The 18,648-nt window shown below is 43.5% G+C and overlaps 1 protein-coding gene across 1 annotated transcript in view; it reads left to right on the forward strand.

The window, feature by feature from the left end:
- The window catches only part of EDIL3 (EGF like repeats and discoidin domains 3), a 974,710-nt gene that overhangs the window by 490,276 nt on the left and 465,786 nt on the right, over nucleotides 1-18,648 (forward strand). Inside the window, exon 5 of the mRNA XM_029573785.1 lies at nucleotides 7,979-8,092. Coding sequence (XP_029429645.1) covers nucleotides 7,979-8,092 — 114 coding nt within the window. The remainder of the gene's footprint in view (nucleotides 1-7,978; nucleotides 8,093-18,648) is intronic.

Consider the following 18,648-nt stretch of genomic DNA (forward strand, 5'->3'; position numbering starts at 1 on the left):
GAGGACTACCATGCTGCTTGTCCTGTGAGAAAGCAAATGTTGCTTACCTGTAACAGGTGTTCTCACAGGACAGCAGGATGTTAGTCCTCACGAAACCTGCCCGCCACCCCATGGTGTTGGGTTCGTTTTATTATTTTCTTTTTCGGCACTGCCTGTAGCTTTTAAATAAGACTGAAGAGGGACCCCTGCTGGCTGCAGGGTTAGTGCCCGGTAGGGGCCAGTCAAAGTTCTAGAAACTTTGACAAAAGTGTTCCGTTATTGGGCTCCATCCTGTGATGTCACCCATATGTGACAACATCCTGCTGTCCTGTGAGAACACCTGTTACAGGTAAGCAACATTTGCTTTTCTTTTTGCACAGCTGGATGATAGCACAGTCAAATTTCTCTCTTCTCCTCATCTTCTTGCACTTACAGTGACTTCCAAAACAGAACTTTTAAGTGCTAAAATGGCAACAAAAGCACCAGGTTCAAGTACTATCAATGCGGAAAGATTATGTTCTTAATGGATGCGCATAACTACTGCTACCTCTACCTCGGCCTGCATCACCAGCAGAAATCTTGCCAGGACTGTGGATGGATGTCCCTGAGAGTCAGGAGGAAGAGGGCATCCAAAATTGAGAGACTCTGGCAAGGTGAGTCGTTGTTGGGCTCTCATGATCCCCTTTCTTAGAAGCCTGGAGTCGGCCCAATCATCACCTTGGTGCAAGGCAAACAAGGCCCTGACGGGAAAAGAGCCGCATCAATGGAACCCATTGACACCTCGATCAGGCACGGTCAGTTGGGAACAACTCACAGAGAGCCGGAGCCAGTGCAAAATGAAGCCAAGCAGCGCCGCACATGCAGCCTGCAGTCTAAGTCCGGCCCATGGCCCTCAATGCACACTGAATGTAAAGGAGAGTTGACGGTGTCACACAGGACTCACGATGTGCTTCCTTCTGAACAACCCACAAAGAAAGTGTCGAAGTAAAACAAACCAAACATTGACGCTGACGCAAGTGGCAAAGCCGACGCACTCGCTGAAGCCAACGCACTTGCAAAGACTGATGCATGAGTCAAAATCGATGTACAACTCGACGTCAATGCTCGAGTCAAAATCAAAGCGGTTGATGCCAACTCAACTCTCCAGTTGGACAATGCTCTCATTGATGCAGATGACTCATAACATAAGGAAATGGATAGACATGTCTCCACCATTACTATTGATGTTACGTGTGCTGTCCATGGCAGACCCGTGGCATGGCCCCCTCACTTTCTACATTGACTCCAGCTCCTGCTTCCTCCTCGTTGGTGGCGGTGGGCCGTCAGCTCTGTCTTCGGGCCTCCCCCGGTGCCTCCAGCCCTGCCGCAGCTCCTGGTGTTCCTGGCCCAGCCACCACTTCTCGTCCGGCCTCTCCGCATGGCCCACGGAGAGAAGCTGCTACCCACGCCACACCTCTCCCTAGGTGCACGCGGACCATTGATGTTTAAGTAGGGACTGTATCGGGAACCTAGCTGCGGCCCCGGATGATGTCAACTCAGCCACAGTATTTAAGTGCAGGCTCCGCTCCCTAGTATTGCCTTTGCAACAGGTCTCCTTGCTGGTCGAGTACTCGTTGTCTCCTAGAGATTTGTCTCGTCTCTGCGTTCCTGTTCCTCGTTGTTCCTGGTTCCTGTCTCCTTGTTCCTACCTTGCTTCATTCCTCGGATTGATTACACGGACTTGACTCTGCTTCACCTGACCACACCATTGACTCTCTCCAAGCCCAGACCTCTGCTTCGCCTGACCACACCATTGACTCTCTCCAAGCCCTGACCTCTGCTTTGCCTGCTTATGCTATTGCCTATCTTCAGACCCAGACCACTGCTTCACCTGACCATGCCATTGACTCTCTCCAAGCCCGGATCTCTGCTTCGTCTGACCACACCATTGACTCTCTCCAAGCCCAGACCTCTGCTTTGCCTGACTATGCTATTACCTATCTCCAGACCCAGACCACTGCTTCACCTGACTACACTTGCCTTCTCCAGACTCAGACCACTGCTTTGCCTGACTAGGCATTGCCTATCTCCAGACCCAGACCTCCGCTTTGCCTGACTACGCTACTGTCTATCTCCAGACCCAGACTACTGCTTCGTCTGATTACGCCATTGCCTATCTCCAGACCCAGACCACTGCTTTGTCTGACTATGCTATTGTCTATCTCCAGACCCAGACCTCCGCTTTGCTTGTCTATGCTTGACTATCTCCGTGATCATACCTCAGACTTGCTTGCCACTGCCTTTGGATTGCCGCCAGCCCTAACTCAAGCCTGTTCTTCAATGCCTCTCCAGCTTACCCCCTGAATGTGGTTTACTCAGGCTTCGGCCTGCTCTTGCTTGAGTGCCCCCTGTCTGCCTCTGTTCCATTGGTGCCCGAGTTTCCAGGACATTACCTCATCCAGAGTAAGATTGTACTATCCCTCACTTGCTGTCTCTGGGCTGAACCAACTCATACCTCGACTACACACAGAGGCCCACCTAAGTCCTGCCGGCCCCGGCACCCAAAGTCTCAACCCGTGGGGAATGAGGGCTGGTATAGGTGATGCTCTAGCGGCCTCTGTCTATCAGCCCACTCTGCCTGCCGACGGTGGGAACCCATAGGTCCTTACCTACGAGTTGTGTCAACCCCACCTCGGCCCAAGGGTCCACCTCCGATGTAACAATTGAGGGAAACTCATTCCTCCAAACCATACACAGATCTTTAGATAGTGTTTATGCCCAAGTAACTCGTGGGGGTTCACTTCTTGCATGATGAGGAAGTCGGAGGTTCTCTTGGGGATATTGTCAACATCTTTCCTAAGAGTTTATTCTGATCTGTCATCACTGTCTCATAGGAAGAGACAATCTCCTCAGTTTCAGGAACCAACTGCTAAGAGGCAAAAAGTAGTCCCCCCGGAGCATACCACCACATGAGCACCATAGAGGACCAGACTACTGCATACTGCAGTCAGCTCTACTGATATCTCATGCGGAGCACAGGAGATCTGCCTCCAAGACACAGTCACATACTAAGCCAGCTTCCACTCCTCAGAGGGAGAAGTGCGCAGACATGCAGGAAGGGGCAGCCCCACAGGCTGTGTCCCCAATATCTCATATACTTAAAGCACATGAGCACAGAGCAAAGCTCTGTACACTAAGAGAAAGCTCTGCCCCGTGCGCCAGAGGATATCACCCAGAAAGCATGTTTAATTCATCCTGCTATTTATGTAAAACACAGATTACAGTAAGCAAACTTGCTTTTCATGATTGTGGAACTAGAGGTGGAAAGAAAGAAATCATTATTGCATGAGGCGTATAGTAATAGCACTGTTTTACCTAGCTGTGTGTTAAAATTGAGAAGCACTTTGAAAAGTGTTGTTTTTTTTTACTCTAAAAGCAAATTTTCATTAGTTTTAAAAATAATTCTAAAATTACTTGTTGCCAGATGGTTAATTAAAATCATTATCATTTAAAAAATTTGAATCAGAAACATCATTCTGTGATTGTTAATCATTTACTTTGTATTTATTATTTAACATCCCTGGGAGACAACACTGAGTGGGTTAGAGGCCCAGCTTCACTTATTAATTCAGTAAGAAAGAAGGATATTTTGGCAGTTTATCCTGTGGGATAATAACCTAGGGATCTTTTGGAATGATAACATCTGTCTACCCCATGACACTCAGACACTGACAATGGGAAGGTTCCTGGCATGGGAGGAACAGTTCAGAATCTGAAAAAAATATTTTAACCTGTAAAATCCAACAGAGAAAAGAGTTTCTTAGCATTTGCTCAGACCTTTCAGTGGGAGGATGCCTGTGTCATTTGATCCACATTCCTGCTATAGGTTAGTTTAAAAAATGCTTCACTTGATTGGTTCTCTCTTCTAGCTGTTTGTCTACTTCTCCCACTTTGGCTCTAACCAGGCTGCAATCTCACTCAGGCATTGCTTGATTGCTATAGTTTACGGTCTCATTGTAGCAGTCAACTTGAATGGGAAACATTTACAAATGAAATGAAAATCTTAGTTTTAATTTGTTAGTTTCCTCCATTCATTTTGGGGTGCCATGAATGAAATGAAAATGATCTAATTTGTTGCATTTTATCCATTAATTTCAAAACATATTCACCTCCCGTTCATTCACATCTTACACAGTTATTTTCCATATATTTTTGTAATAACTGAAAGTTGAGGTAGGTATGCATAAAATATATTGCCTCATTTCTCTACTTAATTATTTTTCAGTTATCTTCATTGAAACACTGCTTAATTGGTTAAGGACTGTGATGATTTTTTATTTTATGACATGATATTCCAATTGAGATGGTTCATGCTGCGTCTCATATAAAAATATATATACTGAAACTTTAAAAAGTAAAAGATTTATATTTTTAAAACCATATTTTATATATTTTGCTAGTATTCCTAGACCACTATAGAATAAATATGTTCCACCTTAAATATATTTTATGATATTGTATTTTATAAAAATTCTGTAACACCACAAGCATTCTTCAGCTTGCCAGAGGATAAATACAGGCTGGACTCTGGCTGTTCTCTCATGAACGCTTTATTTGTTACAGGAAAATAAACAAAACCAATCCTGCTTACATCATCAGTTTTCAAAAGCAAAAGTTACAAAAGCAGTTTTCACTGAGACAGTATCAGCCTTCCCTAGGTTTCCTTCTCTTCTCTGGAGTCTCCTTTTTTCCTTCTGAGCCCTGGTGTCTTATCCCTTTCCTCAAGGGAACCGCCCTGCAACCAGGATTCCCTTCTGACTGTCTTAAGGTAGACCAGGCTAAATATCCAAGCCTAGACTCTCCCTCAGCTTGACCTTGTCAGGTCAAGCAACTGCTTCTACCCAAGTTAACTCCCAGGAAAGTAATTCACCATTCCTGTTTCTCATTCCTACTCTGAACTGGGACCGACCAATTACTATTTTTTTTGCAGACAGAAAGGTCAATGTATGCATGGTTCCTCTTTGCAGACAGAAAGGTCAATGTATGCATGGTTCCCCTTAGCCCATGCATACCTTCCCCTTCAACACCTGCACATGCCTCCAGCCCAACTCAAGGGAATTACGTACTTTCAAGTGGGGCCTGTTTAACTTCTCCAGTTGCTCTCCCCCACAAATTTTAGGGGTTCTCAGACTACCCAAGACTACCACTGATACATGTCACCATGCACAATTAAAACAGTAAAACTTTGTCCAATCTTTAAACACTGGGAGCTTTCAGATTCTTTCCTATTGTGTTGTTTCCATAGTCTGATTATCTTCTGCTTTGTGCAATGTACAGCTGCAGTGCCCTATAGAATGGTTTCCAGAAGATATATTTCAGCTCAGTCTGGGCTGGCTCAAGTGATCATAAGCTGGCCCCAAAGAGTTACAAACTGGGATTAATCATGTCCCAGAGCCATAGGGTATGGAAGGTCAGGAATATTCTGACTTCTAAATAGGCTTGTCCTGCTGAGGTTGTCAGTAGGACCTGACAGGTTGAGTACTGTTGTTGGTCACCATGTATCTAGGCGAATGTCACTCTCTTCTTGTAATCGATATCCCTTCCCTGAGCTAGTTCCTTACTGATAATCTTTCTGCACCCTGAGTCTTCCACAGTTTGGATAGCGATCTCATTCAGCTCAACTGGGATCACAAAGTTCTTAGATCCCAAATGAGGAATATCCATAAGTTACAGTTTTGGAGCTTTGTGAAAGTGCATGCCCAGTCGCATTCCCATTCTTCATATTCAAGCTAGAGACAGACTTTGACAATGTAATATTTCCCTCCACAATGGAAACACACTTGCATGGTTTGTTCCTCATTTACTTCCACATTTCCTACAAAGGGTCCTTCATTCTCTTATTTCCCATAAAGGCAACACTCCTCCTTATATCCCTATTCATCAGAAAGTGAGTAAAAGGGGAAAGCATTGATTATCTCATTACTTGTTCATGCAGGTCATTCAGATAGTCTTCCTCCATTCTGATCTGGCAGTTGTCTCCTTTTTGGAGATTTTCCTTTATCAGTGAGTACTTTAGCATTTAGTGCTGGCTGTACCACCAGGCTGACCTCCATCAGTTTGCTCCTCTCATTGCAATGGTCTTTGGCCAAATGATCTCTTTTTCCACAGTTAAAGCAAGCTGGTAGGCCTGAGGTCTGAATGGAGTACAGAATTGGAGCTGCCCAGATCTGAGGATCATTGCTGAGATATTTCACTTTCACTGCCAAGCCCAGGACCCTGTGCAGGTTGCCTTTCTAGCTTTCATATTAGTTTGGATATCAACTGATAGAAGGTGCCCACTACTTCCAATGCTTTTTCCAGGGTAAGCCATGGGTTTTGACACACTCAGTTCCATATAGGTCTGTCTGCTCCCTCCAGAAGCTGTTCCAGGTGAACCTGGTTGGCTACTTCAAGGCTTGTTATTGCCTATGGCTGTATGGACTTCCATCTGGCATCTTTTAGCTGATGAAAAGGCTTCATGGACTTTCCCTGGGCTGTAGGATGCCATGCCGAATATGTTGAAAGTATGTTTCCAAAGTGTAACCCGCCCTTTCCAAGATGGAGATTCTGACTTCTGAATAGTTGGCTTTCCCATCTGGATTGGCAGCTTGAAAGGCTGCTTGACTTTTCCATTAAGCAGATTTGCTAGGTACATAGTCCAAGTGATTTTTGGCCATCTAGTTATGCAGGCGATGCTTTCAAAATTCTTTAAGAAAACATCTGAGTCTTCACTAGCCTTCATTTTAAACAACACTAGCACCAGTGGGTTGTTCACGTTGTGATGACTTACATGGCTTGGTTTAACTGGGTAACCTGCTCATGTAAGAGTTGAACAACTCTATGGAGTTGCTGATGCCCTTTAGTGAGGGTCTGTACTACTCACTCCATGTTAGATTACTGGTTCTGGTATAACAAAAGCTTTCTTTTAAGAGCTCTGTCCTCTTCAGCACATACAGAACAAAACTTCCCTGAAGAAGAAAAGAAAAAACACCCTGTTCACTCTGACTCTCTCCTGGTGTAGCTACTCTCCATAGCCTGCTGAAAAATAATCTCATGGCTGCAACTGTAGCCATGTACCTAAAAAAATGTTGCTTTTTTTTTTTTTTTTGCCTTTTGGCATGGTTCTCTGCCTATGCACAGCTTAGAGCAGAAATCTCAAACTGATAGCATATGTAACACCTTGAGCAGCCTTTAGCTTGAAAGAGGACAAATTCAGGTTGGATGCCTGCTGTTCTCTCATAGGGCCTTATTTTCCAAACGTATCGCACGCGGTAAGGGACGTTTCGCACGCGAAATGTCCCTTTTCGCGTGCGATACCAAAATGGGGGCGAAGTCGGCCCCGGAAGAGGAGGAGTCGGGGCATCACCGGGGCCGACTCCACGACGACGGCATGCACAGTGAAAAGGTAAGTGCCTTTTCGCTGCCTATTTCGCTCCCAATAGCTACACCTCCTATGGTGGTGCTATTGGGTGCGAAACCGGCAGCGATCGCACCGCGACGGTGCGATCGCTGACGGCTAGCGCAGGCCCGCCCCCCCATTTCGGCACCCTGCCCCTCATCTTCTAAAGTATCGCAGGCCTGCGATACTTTAGAAGATGAGGCCCATAATTTGTTACAGGATAATAAATAAAAACAATCCTGCTTATCTCAGTAGTTCTCAAAAGCAAAAGTTACAACATAATTCACAGTGTTAGCTTTCCCTAGATTTCCTTCTCTTCTCTGGAACCTCCCCTTTTACCTCTGGCCCCCTAGTATATTATTCCTCTCCTCAGGGAAACTGCCCTGAAATCAGGATTCCATTGTGGCTCTATTAAGGTGGCCTAAGCTAAATGCCTGGTCCTGGACTTTTAAGGAGGATTTAATGCATACTTCTTTACATACCCATATAGTTCTCCTGGAACTGTCTTTCATAATGGATTTTGGATTTGCTTGTAACTTTTATCACTGGTGATCTAATTCTACTGTTTTAATTTTTCTCTAGATATAAATGAATGTGAGACTGAGCCCTGCAAAAATGGTGGAATTTGTACAGATCTTGTTGCCAATTATTCATGTGAATGTCCTGGTGAATTTATGGGAAGGAACTGCCAGTACAGTAAGTAAAGTATTGAAACTATTTTGGAATCATATACTCAAAACTCTCAGCCAGAAATGTTATGTTATATTATAATTCTTTGATTTTTTTTGCATTTCGATTTTATTTTAATTTGAGACAGAAGAATTTTATGATTTAATGTCTGTTTTCCTGTTTTAACCTTGTCTTATTTCATTAATTTTATGATTATGTATGTTTCTGATGTTCATCGCTCAGGCCAATCTTTTGTTGAGCAATTCATAAATCCAATAAATATAAATGTAATAGAATTAGATTATAGATATTCCTTTTTGGAATGATATAAATACTTTGATATCAATAAATATGGAAACTGTTTTCAAACTATGCACTTTGGGACAAAATCTGTTGGTATTTGTTACTCATAAACTCTGCTCCACATTTCAAAGTGGAAGTTCATGCATGCTTTCAATTTGAAACTTGCTATGAGTAAAATGTACAGATGGACTTTTGCAGCTGCTTTCTCTGGAGTCTTTTTTTTTAATGGAAAAGAACATACATAGATTTGAAAATGCAATCTCTGCATATTATTTTCTCCAGGCACAAGCAGGACTAAATTCAACTACACAACTGGGTGATGTCACCAGATGGCAAACATGGAATGTGCTTTCTCAGAGCTCAGAAAGAATTAAGGTGGTCATTTATCAAAGTGCATTAACGCGATAATTCATGGTGCGATGCAAATGAGATAAAAGGGAGGAATTTTTGGCCAAGTGGGCTGGGCTCACAATTCTGTGAAGCCAAATGCCATTTTGAGCTCCTGGAGAGCCAGCCTAGCTATCGGGTGGGGGGGGGGGGGGGGAGAGAGAGAGAGAGAGAGAGAGAGAGAGAGAGAAAAAACCACCTATCCATAATGCCCTCACACTAGATAGGTATTTATATTTCTACGGGAGGCTCACCTAGCCACTCGAGGTGAGGTTTAGGTTTTAGTGTAGGGTAGGGGTTAGGGGCCACTTTGACATTCAAAGTGAGATGTACAAACAGAACAGTGCTCTCTTGTGAAGATTTGATGACCTTCGGAGTGAGGAAACTCACCCAAAGATGAGATTTTTGCAATGTTCTCTTAAGCTAGCTTGATGTTACCCAGGTAGAGAGTCCATCATGCTAGGTTGATAGAACATTGCACAAATCTCATCTTTGGGTGAATTTCCTCACTCCGAAGGTCATCAAATCTTCAGAAGAGAGCACTGTTCTGTTCGTACGTCTCACTTTGAATGTCAAAGTGGCCCCTAACACCTATACTAATACCTAAACCTCACCTCAAGGTTTAGGTATTAGGGACTAGGGATGTGCGGAGGGACGCCATACCTTGCATTCGGATTATGTATTCGTCAGGGGGCAGATACGTTGCATTCGGCAAGGGGGGCCCCCCGATACATTCATTCGTTAATTCTTATTTGTTTCCTGCCTAAAATTGAATTAACTACAAACCCCCACCCTACTGACCCCCCCCCCAAGACTTACCAAAACTCCCAGCGGGGGGTCCAGGAGCCATCTCCTGCACTCACGCCCTCAGCTGCCGGTATTCAAAATGGCGCTGATAGCCTTTGACCTTACTATGTCACAGGGGCTACTGGTGCCATTGGTCGGCCCCTGTCACATGGTAGGAGCAATGGATGGCCGGCGCCTCTCCAACCAGGTCATCCTGATTCAAACGGACAACCAGGTGGCCATGTGGTACATCAACAAACAAGGAGGAACAGGCTCCCGCCTCCTGTGTCAGGAGGCTGCACAGATATGGGCAGAGGCCCTCTCCCACTCAATGTACCTCAGGGCCACCTACTTTCCGGGAATGGACAATGTGTTGTCAGACAAGCTGAGTTGCACCTTTCGACCACACGAATGGTCTCTCAACCCCACAGTAGTGGACTCGATGTTCCAACATTGGGGTTACCCTCACATAGACCTCTGCGTCACCTCAAAACCGCAAATTAGAGAACTATTGCTTTCTCACTCACAGCCAACACTCACAGCCAAGAGATGCGTTCTCCCTCTCATGGGATGCCGGTCTCCAATATGCATTCCCTCCACTTCCACTTCTCTCGAAGACTCTCGTGAAGCTACATCAGGACAAGGGAAGCACAATCCCGATAGCACCTCACTGGCCACGTCAAGTGTGGTTTCCGATTCTTCAGGACCTCTCCATTCGCAGGCATATTCCCCTGGGGAAGGACCCGCTTCTGATCACACAGAACAACGGGTGCCTACGCCACCCCAATCTTCAGGCCTTGTCCCTGACAGCCTGGATGTTGAAAGGTTAATCCTGCAGCCTCTCAACCTTTCGGAGCCAGTTTCCCGTGTCCTGATTGCTTCACGGAAGCCTTCCACGAGAAAATCTTATCTTTACAAATGGAACAGGTTTAAATCATGGTGTTCTTCTCAGTCCCTTGATCCCTTTACCTGTTCCACCATGACATTTCTAGACTATGGCACTTGTCAGAATCAGGTCTAAAAACTTCCTCCATCAGAATGCATGTCAGTGCGGTGGCCGCCTTCCATAAAGGTACTGGGGATGTTCCTATTTTGGTACAACCCCTCGTAAAACATTTTCTGAAAGGCTTGCTTCACCTCAAGCCTCCACTGCATCCTCCGGCCCCTTCTTGGGACCTCAATCTGGTTTTGGGTCGGCTCATGAAACCACCATTCGAGCCTCTCCAATCCTGTGATCTTCGCTATCTCACATGGAAAGTGATATTCCTATTGGCTATAACATCTGCTTGCAGAGTTAGTGAGTTACAGGCCCTAGTTACCTATCCACCTTACACTAAACTTCTGCAGGACCGGGCAGTGCTCCACACTCACCCTAAGTTTTTACCTAAGATAGTATTGGAGTTTCACATTAATCAATCCATTATACTACCCACCTTCTTTCCCAGGCCCCATTCCAATCCAGGAGAGCAGGCTCTGCATACCCTTGACTGCAAACGGGCTCTAGCATTCTACCTAGACCGTACAGCTTCACAAAGGCAAAGAACTCAATTGTTTGTTTCCTTTGCTTCCATCAGATTGGGTCAACCTGTGGGTAAGTAGACTCTCTCCTCCTGGCTAGCGGACTGCATTTCCTTTTGCTATCAGCAAGCAGGCATTCCACTTCAGGACCATGTTGAAGCACACTCAGTCAGGGCCATGGCAACTTCTGTAGCGCACCTTCGCTCGGTGCCGCTTCCTGATATTTGTAGGGCTGCTACCTGGAGTTCCCTCCATACCTTTACAGCCCATTATTGTCTAGTCAAGGCTAGAAGACAAGATTCCATTTTTGGCCAATCTGTCTTCCGCAACCTTTTTGCAACTTGGTGTACCAACACCCTTCTGCCTACCCGTTAGGGTTCAGGATGCCCTCTACCAAATTCCACCCCAGTTGTTGTGCCTGTTGCACGTCTTTGGGTACATTTGGTGCATGTTCGGACATCCTCAGCTCGGTACTCACCCATATGTGAGGACTACCATCCTGCTTGACCTGTGAGAAAGCAAAATGTTGCTTACATGTAACAGGTGTTCTCACAGGACAGCAGGATGTTAGCCCTCACGAAACCTGCCCGCCACCCTGCGGTGTTGGGTTTGTTACGTTTTCTTATTTTTATTTTTGGCACTTACTTTAGCTTTCAAACAAGACTGAAGGGGGACCCCTGCTGGGTGCAGGGTTAGTGCCATCCTGGGCATGCCCAGTAGGTGCCAGTCAAAGTTCTAAAAACTTTGACAAAAGTGTTCCGTGATTGGGCTCCATCCTGTGATGTCACCCATATGTGAGGACTAACATCCTGCTGTCCTGTGAGAGCACCTGTTACAGGAAAGCAACATTTTGCTTTCTCCATAGAAAGCAGGACAAATCAGCCACACAATCTCACCAACCCCCCTTAGATTTGAAGCTTAGCTTATAAAATTACTAAGATGACTGGCATGCTAATGGTACTTTGGCAACACCTGCACATGCTGAGAGAGATTTATAAGTCTATCTGAGCTCTGAAAGATTACATACCTCATTGCTGCCATCCGGTGACAACTGTTAATCCATTTGTTCTTAAAGAACAACTTAGGTAGTCTTCTTACAAGTAAAGAACTTTTATTATCGAGAGGAGTAAAAGGAAAAACTACAGAAGCCTTGTTTAAAAGCAAATGAAGTACAAAGCGTACTATAGGTACTTCGATCTAGTCTCTGCCTGCTGCAAGCAAAGTAGCAGAAAAAAGATGCCAGCCACTTATTTCCCTGCAGAGCACAGCTTTATACAGTTCTTATCTCTCACACCATTATTCCCTCCTTGTCCTTATATGGTATTACTTCCTGTTCTTTAGTTATTCTTGCTTCCTGAGGCACCCCTCATCACAGTGCTTGATATCTGCATGTTACTTAGCATATCTAGATAGAATCTATTGATGTGATTAGGGTTAAAAAGTCTTAGACCCCTGAATAGGAAATGGTAGTCTCAAAGGCTTTGCACACAGGCTGTTATTTCCTGAGACCTTTGATCTGCATCTTTATCTTATTCTCACATCACCCACTTGTGTAGCTGATTAATCCTGCTATCTACAGAGAACCTCTGTACAGGTAATCAACCTTGCTCTCCTCCCCCAACTTCAGCAATCCCCTGGAATGTATCTTCTTAGCATGGCTAAACGTTTGCATGTTCTACAATGTTCCCACTTATAACCATATTGAGAAAAGTTATTTTTAGATGGCTTATTTACATGAGTAATTTACTATTTATGTGCATAAATGGCTTTGCCCCACATAAAGCCAATGTTGATATTGACCACAATGCTTTCTGCAAACTGTTTTACAAAGTGAAACTCCCTAAGGAGTTTTCTTTTATGAATGTGGGGTAACTAGGGAATGTGAGTAGTTTTGTAACTGCATGCTTTGTACCTGTTTTGAAATAGGTACAAAGTAAGCAAATTAAAATAAATGCAGCAATTTTAAATGAAATCAACTCAATACTTTCTCTCCTCTACCCTAACCTCTCCTACTTTTTATCATAGCTAAAGGTATATGTACTGTCAAACAGTAGGGATGTACATTTGTTTAAAATGAATGTGCATAATGCAATGAATAAGGCTGGATCATTACATTTGGGGGGGCCCTAAAATGAATTAGGGCTCCCCCGAATGAAAGAAACCTTATTTGTTGCATTAGATTTAAATAAATGCATTGGGCCTAGGCCTAGGCCTGAGGCTAGGGCCTTGCCTAAGACGTAGGCTGAGGCCCAAAACAAGTGGGCTTAGGGCTTCAGTAGGCCACACCAAGGTCACAAAGATCTACCATGGCCTCAGTCTACGCAAGGCCAAGTCTTCAGCCTGGACCTAGGCCAAGGCATAGAGTACAGGCTTCCTCCTATGATGAGGCCCAGCCATCGGAACCTGCCTCTGGGCTGGGCCCTGGTGTCAGGCCTATGTCCAGGTTGAGGCCCCAGTGTTGGGTCCCGGCCTCTGGGATGGGCCATGGCCTTGGACTTGGGCCCAGCCTCTGGCCTAAGCTGAGGCCAAGGCATTGGCCTTGAGTAGGCTATGGCCGAGTTCATGGAGATCTGATTTGGCCTATGCAATGCCAAGATCAAGCTGTTGGTTCCTGGGCTTTGGGCTAGACCCTGACATTGGGCCTAGATCTAGATCATAGCCTTGGCATTTGGACCCAAGCTCTGGCCGGGCCACATTTTTAGACCCGGTCTCCAGCCTAGGCAGAGGCCCAGACATCAGACCCCATCCTCCTGGCTGGGCCTTGATATCAGATCTGCATCCACGTTGAGGCCCCAGTATCAGGACCCAGCCCCTGGACCTAGCCATGGTGTCAAGCTTAGAACCTTGCTGCGGCCTAAGCTGAAGCTGAAGCATCAGCCTTGAGTAGGCAATGGCTGAGGTTGCAGCAACTTACCATGGCTTCGGCCTATGCAATGCCGAGACTTCAGCCTGGGCCTAGGCATCACCAGGAATCCCCACCAGACCTTGTAACTGGGGGCTGGGGTGATCCTGGCCCTGGCATTTTTATGGATATGTGGGAGGCCTTGGTTGGCCCCATTTTCGGGTTTTTTTGCCATTTTTTTAAATGTTTGATTTGTTTTTTTCACATGGACAAAATAAATCAAACATTGCACTAACCCAAAATCCCAAAAATGAACTGGAAAACAAAAACTATTTTTCTTCCTTGCACATCCCTATCAAACAGCTTGTATAAGTTTACCTTCACTAAGTGGAAGCAGGAGCAATATTCAGCTGCATTTTTATGCAGGTAGACCCATATTTACATGTGAAAGCATTTGATCATTGCCCCCATATGGAATTGTATTTATAGCCAATAAACTATTGGTTAAAATGAAAAACTTCAACTATTAAAGACATTGATTCCTATCCTACTAGTTCATTTTGTTAAATTTTCAATATAACTAATTTTTGCCATCCTGTAAGTAAGTTATAAAGAATGAGATGTAGAAAAAAAGTTATTTATTTTTATATATACTGTTTCAATGAATGTTTGATTTTATTTTAATTTTCAGCATATTGTATTTTTTAAAAATATTTTTGAATTTGTACAGCTGACAGAATTGGCACTTGGGGAATGGGGACAGCCACATTGACAATTGTTTTAGTCTGCTAAGTGTTGACATAAAATCATATCTCAGGAGATATGATATTCCAAGTTGTATTACTCCCTTGTTTTATTGTAACTGCAACCCTTAGCCTTCACTTGTTTAATGTTTACTATTATTACTATTATTATTATTATTAGGATCAATGTTATTTATTACCTTTTTTGTTCCCTCTCCACTTGTTAATTGTAAACCGACATGATGCGATATTTATCGCGAATGCCGGTATAGAAAAACTTAAAATAAATAAATAAATAAATAGTTAAGCTTTTGCTAGTGATGTACTTTCATTTGGAACAAATGGGTAAAACAAGACAAATGAGCTCATTTTTCATTTTGTTTCAAATGAACCAAAAACGATGGATATACATCTTTCTGGCAAATAGTATGTCCTGTTTGCCAAAACAAACAAGGAAAAGCACAAAAATGAAAAACAAAGAACCCCAAATCAATGTATGTGTACATCCCTACAAATTGTATCACTTCATGCAATTTGAGCTAACATATATTAACTTTCATGAGGTACTTACCATTCATTTGCATACTTCACAGATCTCTTTAACTGTCAGCTTTAGTCTGTGATGGCATCTACATTACCATGGACTAATGTAGGCTCAAGCATGATTTTGAAATAACCAATGCCAGTGTTTACCACATGTTAATGCAGTTGTTGACATTAAGGCAAACATGTAATGCTAAGGCACTTTAGAACATAGATCCTTTAGTGAACAGAAGATTAACATTGAACAAAAACAGAGTTAATGGAAATAAAAGCTATGTTTTGAAAAAAATAGGGAAGGCATTTTTTTCTATTATAGTAGGGTGATTATTTATGTAGCAATATATTAAAGAATATCTGCTTATAGTAGATAAGTATAATACTGTACCTTGAAATGTGCAATATTTTTCTGCTTCTTGAGTAAAGCAGAAAAATATTGTATAGTAAAAGGTAATTTCACTACTTCAATTCCAATTGCACATATGAATAATGTAGTATGGTGTGGTGCACTTAGAAATATAGGAGAAAAAAGTTGTATGTGATACCTTAATAAATTTATATTAAAAAAAAGAACATTTGAATGTTATACATCTGAGACATGGGCTGAACTGAAGAAGGAAATAAAACGCTGATAAACTACTCACAAAATATTTAGTTCAATTAAATAGTATCACTTACAACATATTAATTAATTGTAATCTATACCACTTACTTTATTCATTATTGTGCCTTGCTGTAAACCGTTGTGACAGTTATCTAACTTAACGACGGTATAGAAGAGCTTTTAAATAAATAAATAAATAAATAAATAAATAAATAAATAAATAAATACATTTAGTTTGGCAGAGTATTTTTGACTCGCACAGAAGGCTGTGAGCCGATTCGAACTTGGACTAACAACGTCATATAAATTTCTGGAAAATTGACACACTGACGATGAATTCACAAGGAAATATCCCCTGAAGAAAGATCCGACATTGGATCTGAAACGTGGCTGCGTCAGGTCATCATTTGATTTCAGATAAGTCGGGACAATATACAATTTTATGATTGTTGATAACAAGCTTGTTTTAAAAAAAAAAAAGGAAATATTTTTCACTATCGGTGCACGTTATATACATAATCATTAAACATTTTTCCAACACATTGGGGCGGATTTTAAAAGGCCCCCGCGTGCCGGCGTGCCTATTTTGCATAGGCCACCGGAGCACGTAAAGCCCCAGGATGCGTGTAAGTCCCGGGGCTTTCGAAAAGGGGCAGGAGGGTGCGTGTCCTGGGCGTTCCCGAAAACACGAGGCGTTTCGGGGGCATGCCGCGGCGTTTCGGGGCGGGCCCGGGGGCATGGTGCTGGCCCGGGGGCGTGGTCGAGGCCTCCGGACCAGCCCCCGGGACCGGAGGACGGAGCGGGGCTGCCGGCGACGCGCGCAAAGGTGGGGGGGGGGGTATAGATAGGGCCGGGGGGCTGGGTTAGGTAGGGGAAGGGAGGGGAAGGTGGGGGGAGGGCGAAGGAAAGTTCCCTCCGAGGCCGCTCCAAAATTGGAGCGGCCTCGGAGGGAACAGGCAGCGCGCGCTGGGCTCGGCGCACGCAGGTTGCACAAATGTGCACCGCCTTGCGCGTGCCAACCCCGGATTTTATAAGATACGCGCGGTTACGCGCGTATCTTATAAAATCCAGCGTACTTTTGTTCGTGCCTGGTTCGTGAACAAAAGTACGCGATCACGCAAGTATTTAAAATCTACCCCATTATATGTAGTCACCCGGCAAGGGGTATAAATCTGATAATTCTTTGTAAAAACATTCTTGAAGTAATAAGAGGTGATTGTTTTTGTATTTCTTTATTAAATTTCATCTGCCATTTAGACCCCAATTCCCCAGTCTTGAGAAATATTTTTGAAATTCCTCACAATCAGCTAGTAATCTGACAATGTTGAACATTTTTGTGTCACAGGCAAGTTAGTGTCATCTTGCTCATTACACACGTTTTCCAGATCATTTATAAATATATTGAAAATCATCAATCTACTATAAAGCTCTGGAATTTGTTGCCAGACGATGTTGTTAGCGCAGTTAGTGTAGCTGGGTTCAAAAAAGGTTTGGATAAGTTCTTGGAGGAGAAGTCCATTAACGGCTATTAATCAAGTTTACTTAGGGAATAGCCACTGCTATTAATTGCATCAGTAGCATGGGATCTTCTTAATGTTTGAGTAATTGCCAGGTTCTTGTGGCCTGGTTTGGCCTCTGTTGGAAACAGGATGTGGGCTTGATGGACCCATGGTCTGACCCAGCATGGCAATTTCTTATGTTCATCTGTTCTTATGATGCCTGGTGAACTCCAATATAAATTTTTTTTTCCTATTTAGAGAAATGACCATTCATTCCTACATTGTTTTCTATCCTTTAAAAAGTTTTCAGTCCACAATAGGTCATTGCCTCCTATCCCATGATTCTTTAATTTCCTGATGAATCTCTCGTGGGGGACTTTGCCAAACACCTTCTGAAAATCCAGGAATACTATATCAACTGATTCACTCTTGTCTACATGTTTTTTAACCCCTTCAAAAAAATCTAACAGATAAGAACATAAGAAAATAAGAAATTGCCATGCTGGGTCAGACCAAGGGTCCATCAAGCCCAGCATCCTGTTTCCAACAGAGGGCAAAACCAGGCCGCAAGAACCTGGCAATTACCCAAACACTAAGAAGATCCCATGCTACTGATGCAATTAATAGCAGTGGCTATTCCCTAAGTAAAATTGATTAATAGCCATTAATGGACTTCTCCTCCAAGAACTTATCCAAACCTTTTTTGAACCCAGCTACACTAACTGCACTAACCACATCCTCTGGCAACAAATTCCAGAGCTTAATTGTGTGTTGAGTGAAAAATAATTTTCTCCGATTATTCTTAAATGTGCTACTTGCTAACTTCATGGAATGCCCCCTAGTCCTTCTATTATTCGAAAGTGAAAATAACCAAGTCACATCTACTCGTTCAAGACCTCTCATGATCTTAAAAACCTCTATCATATCCCCCCTCAGCCGTCTCTTCTCCAAGCTGAACAGCCCTAATCTCTTCAGCCTATCCTCATAGGGAAGCTGTTCCATTCCCTTTATCATTTTGGTTGCCCTTCTCTGTACCTTCTCCATCGCAACTATATCTTTTTTGAGATGCGGCGACCAGAATTGTACACAGTATTCAAGGTGTGGTCTCACCATGGAGCGATATAGAGGCATTATGACATTTTCCGTTCTATTAACCATTCCCTTCCTAATAATTCCTAACATTCTATTTGCTTTTTTGACTGCTGCAGCACACTGAGCTGACAATTTTAAAGTATTATCCACTATGATGCCTAGATCTTTTTCCTGGGTGGTAGCTCCTAATATGGAACCTAACATCGTGTAACTACAGCAACGGTTATTTTTCCCTATATGCAACACCTTGCACTTGTCCACATTAAATT

The sequence above is a fragment of the Rhinatrema bivittatum genome, chromosome 1 (genome assembly GCF_901001135.1).
Source record: "Rhinatrema bivittatum chromosome 1, aRhiBiv1.1, whole genome shotgun sequence".
In the NCBI taxonomy this organism is placed as follows: domain Eukaryota; kingdom Metazoa; phylum Chordata; class Amphibia; order Gymnophiona; family Rhinatrematidae; genus Rhinatrema; species Rhinatrema bivittatum.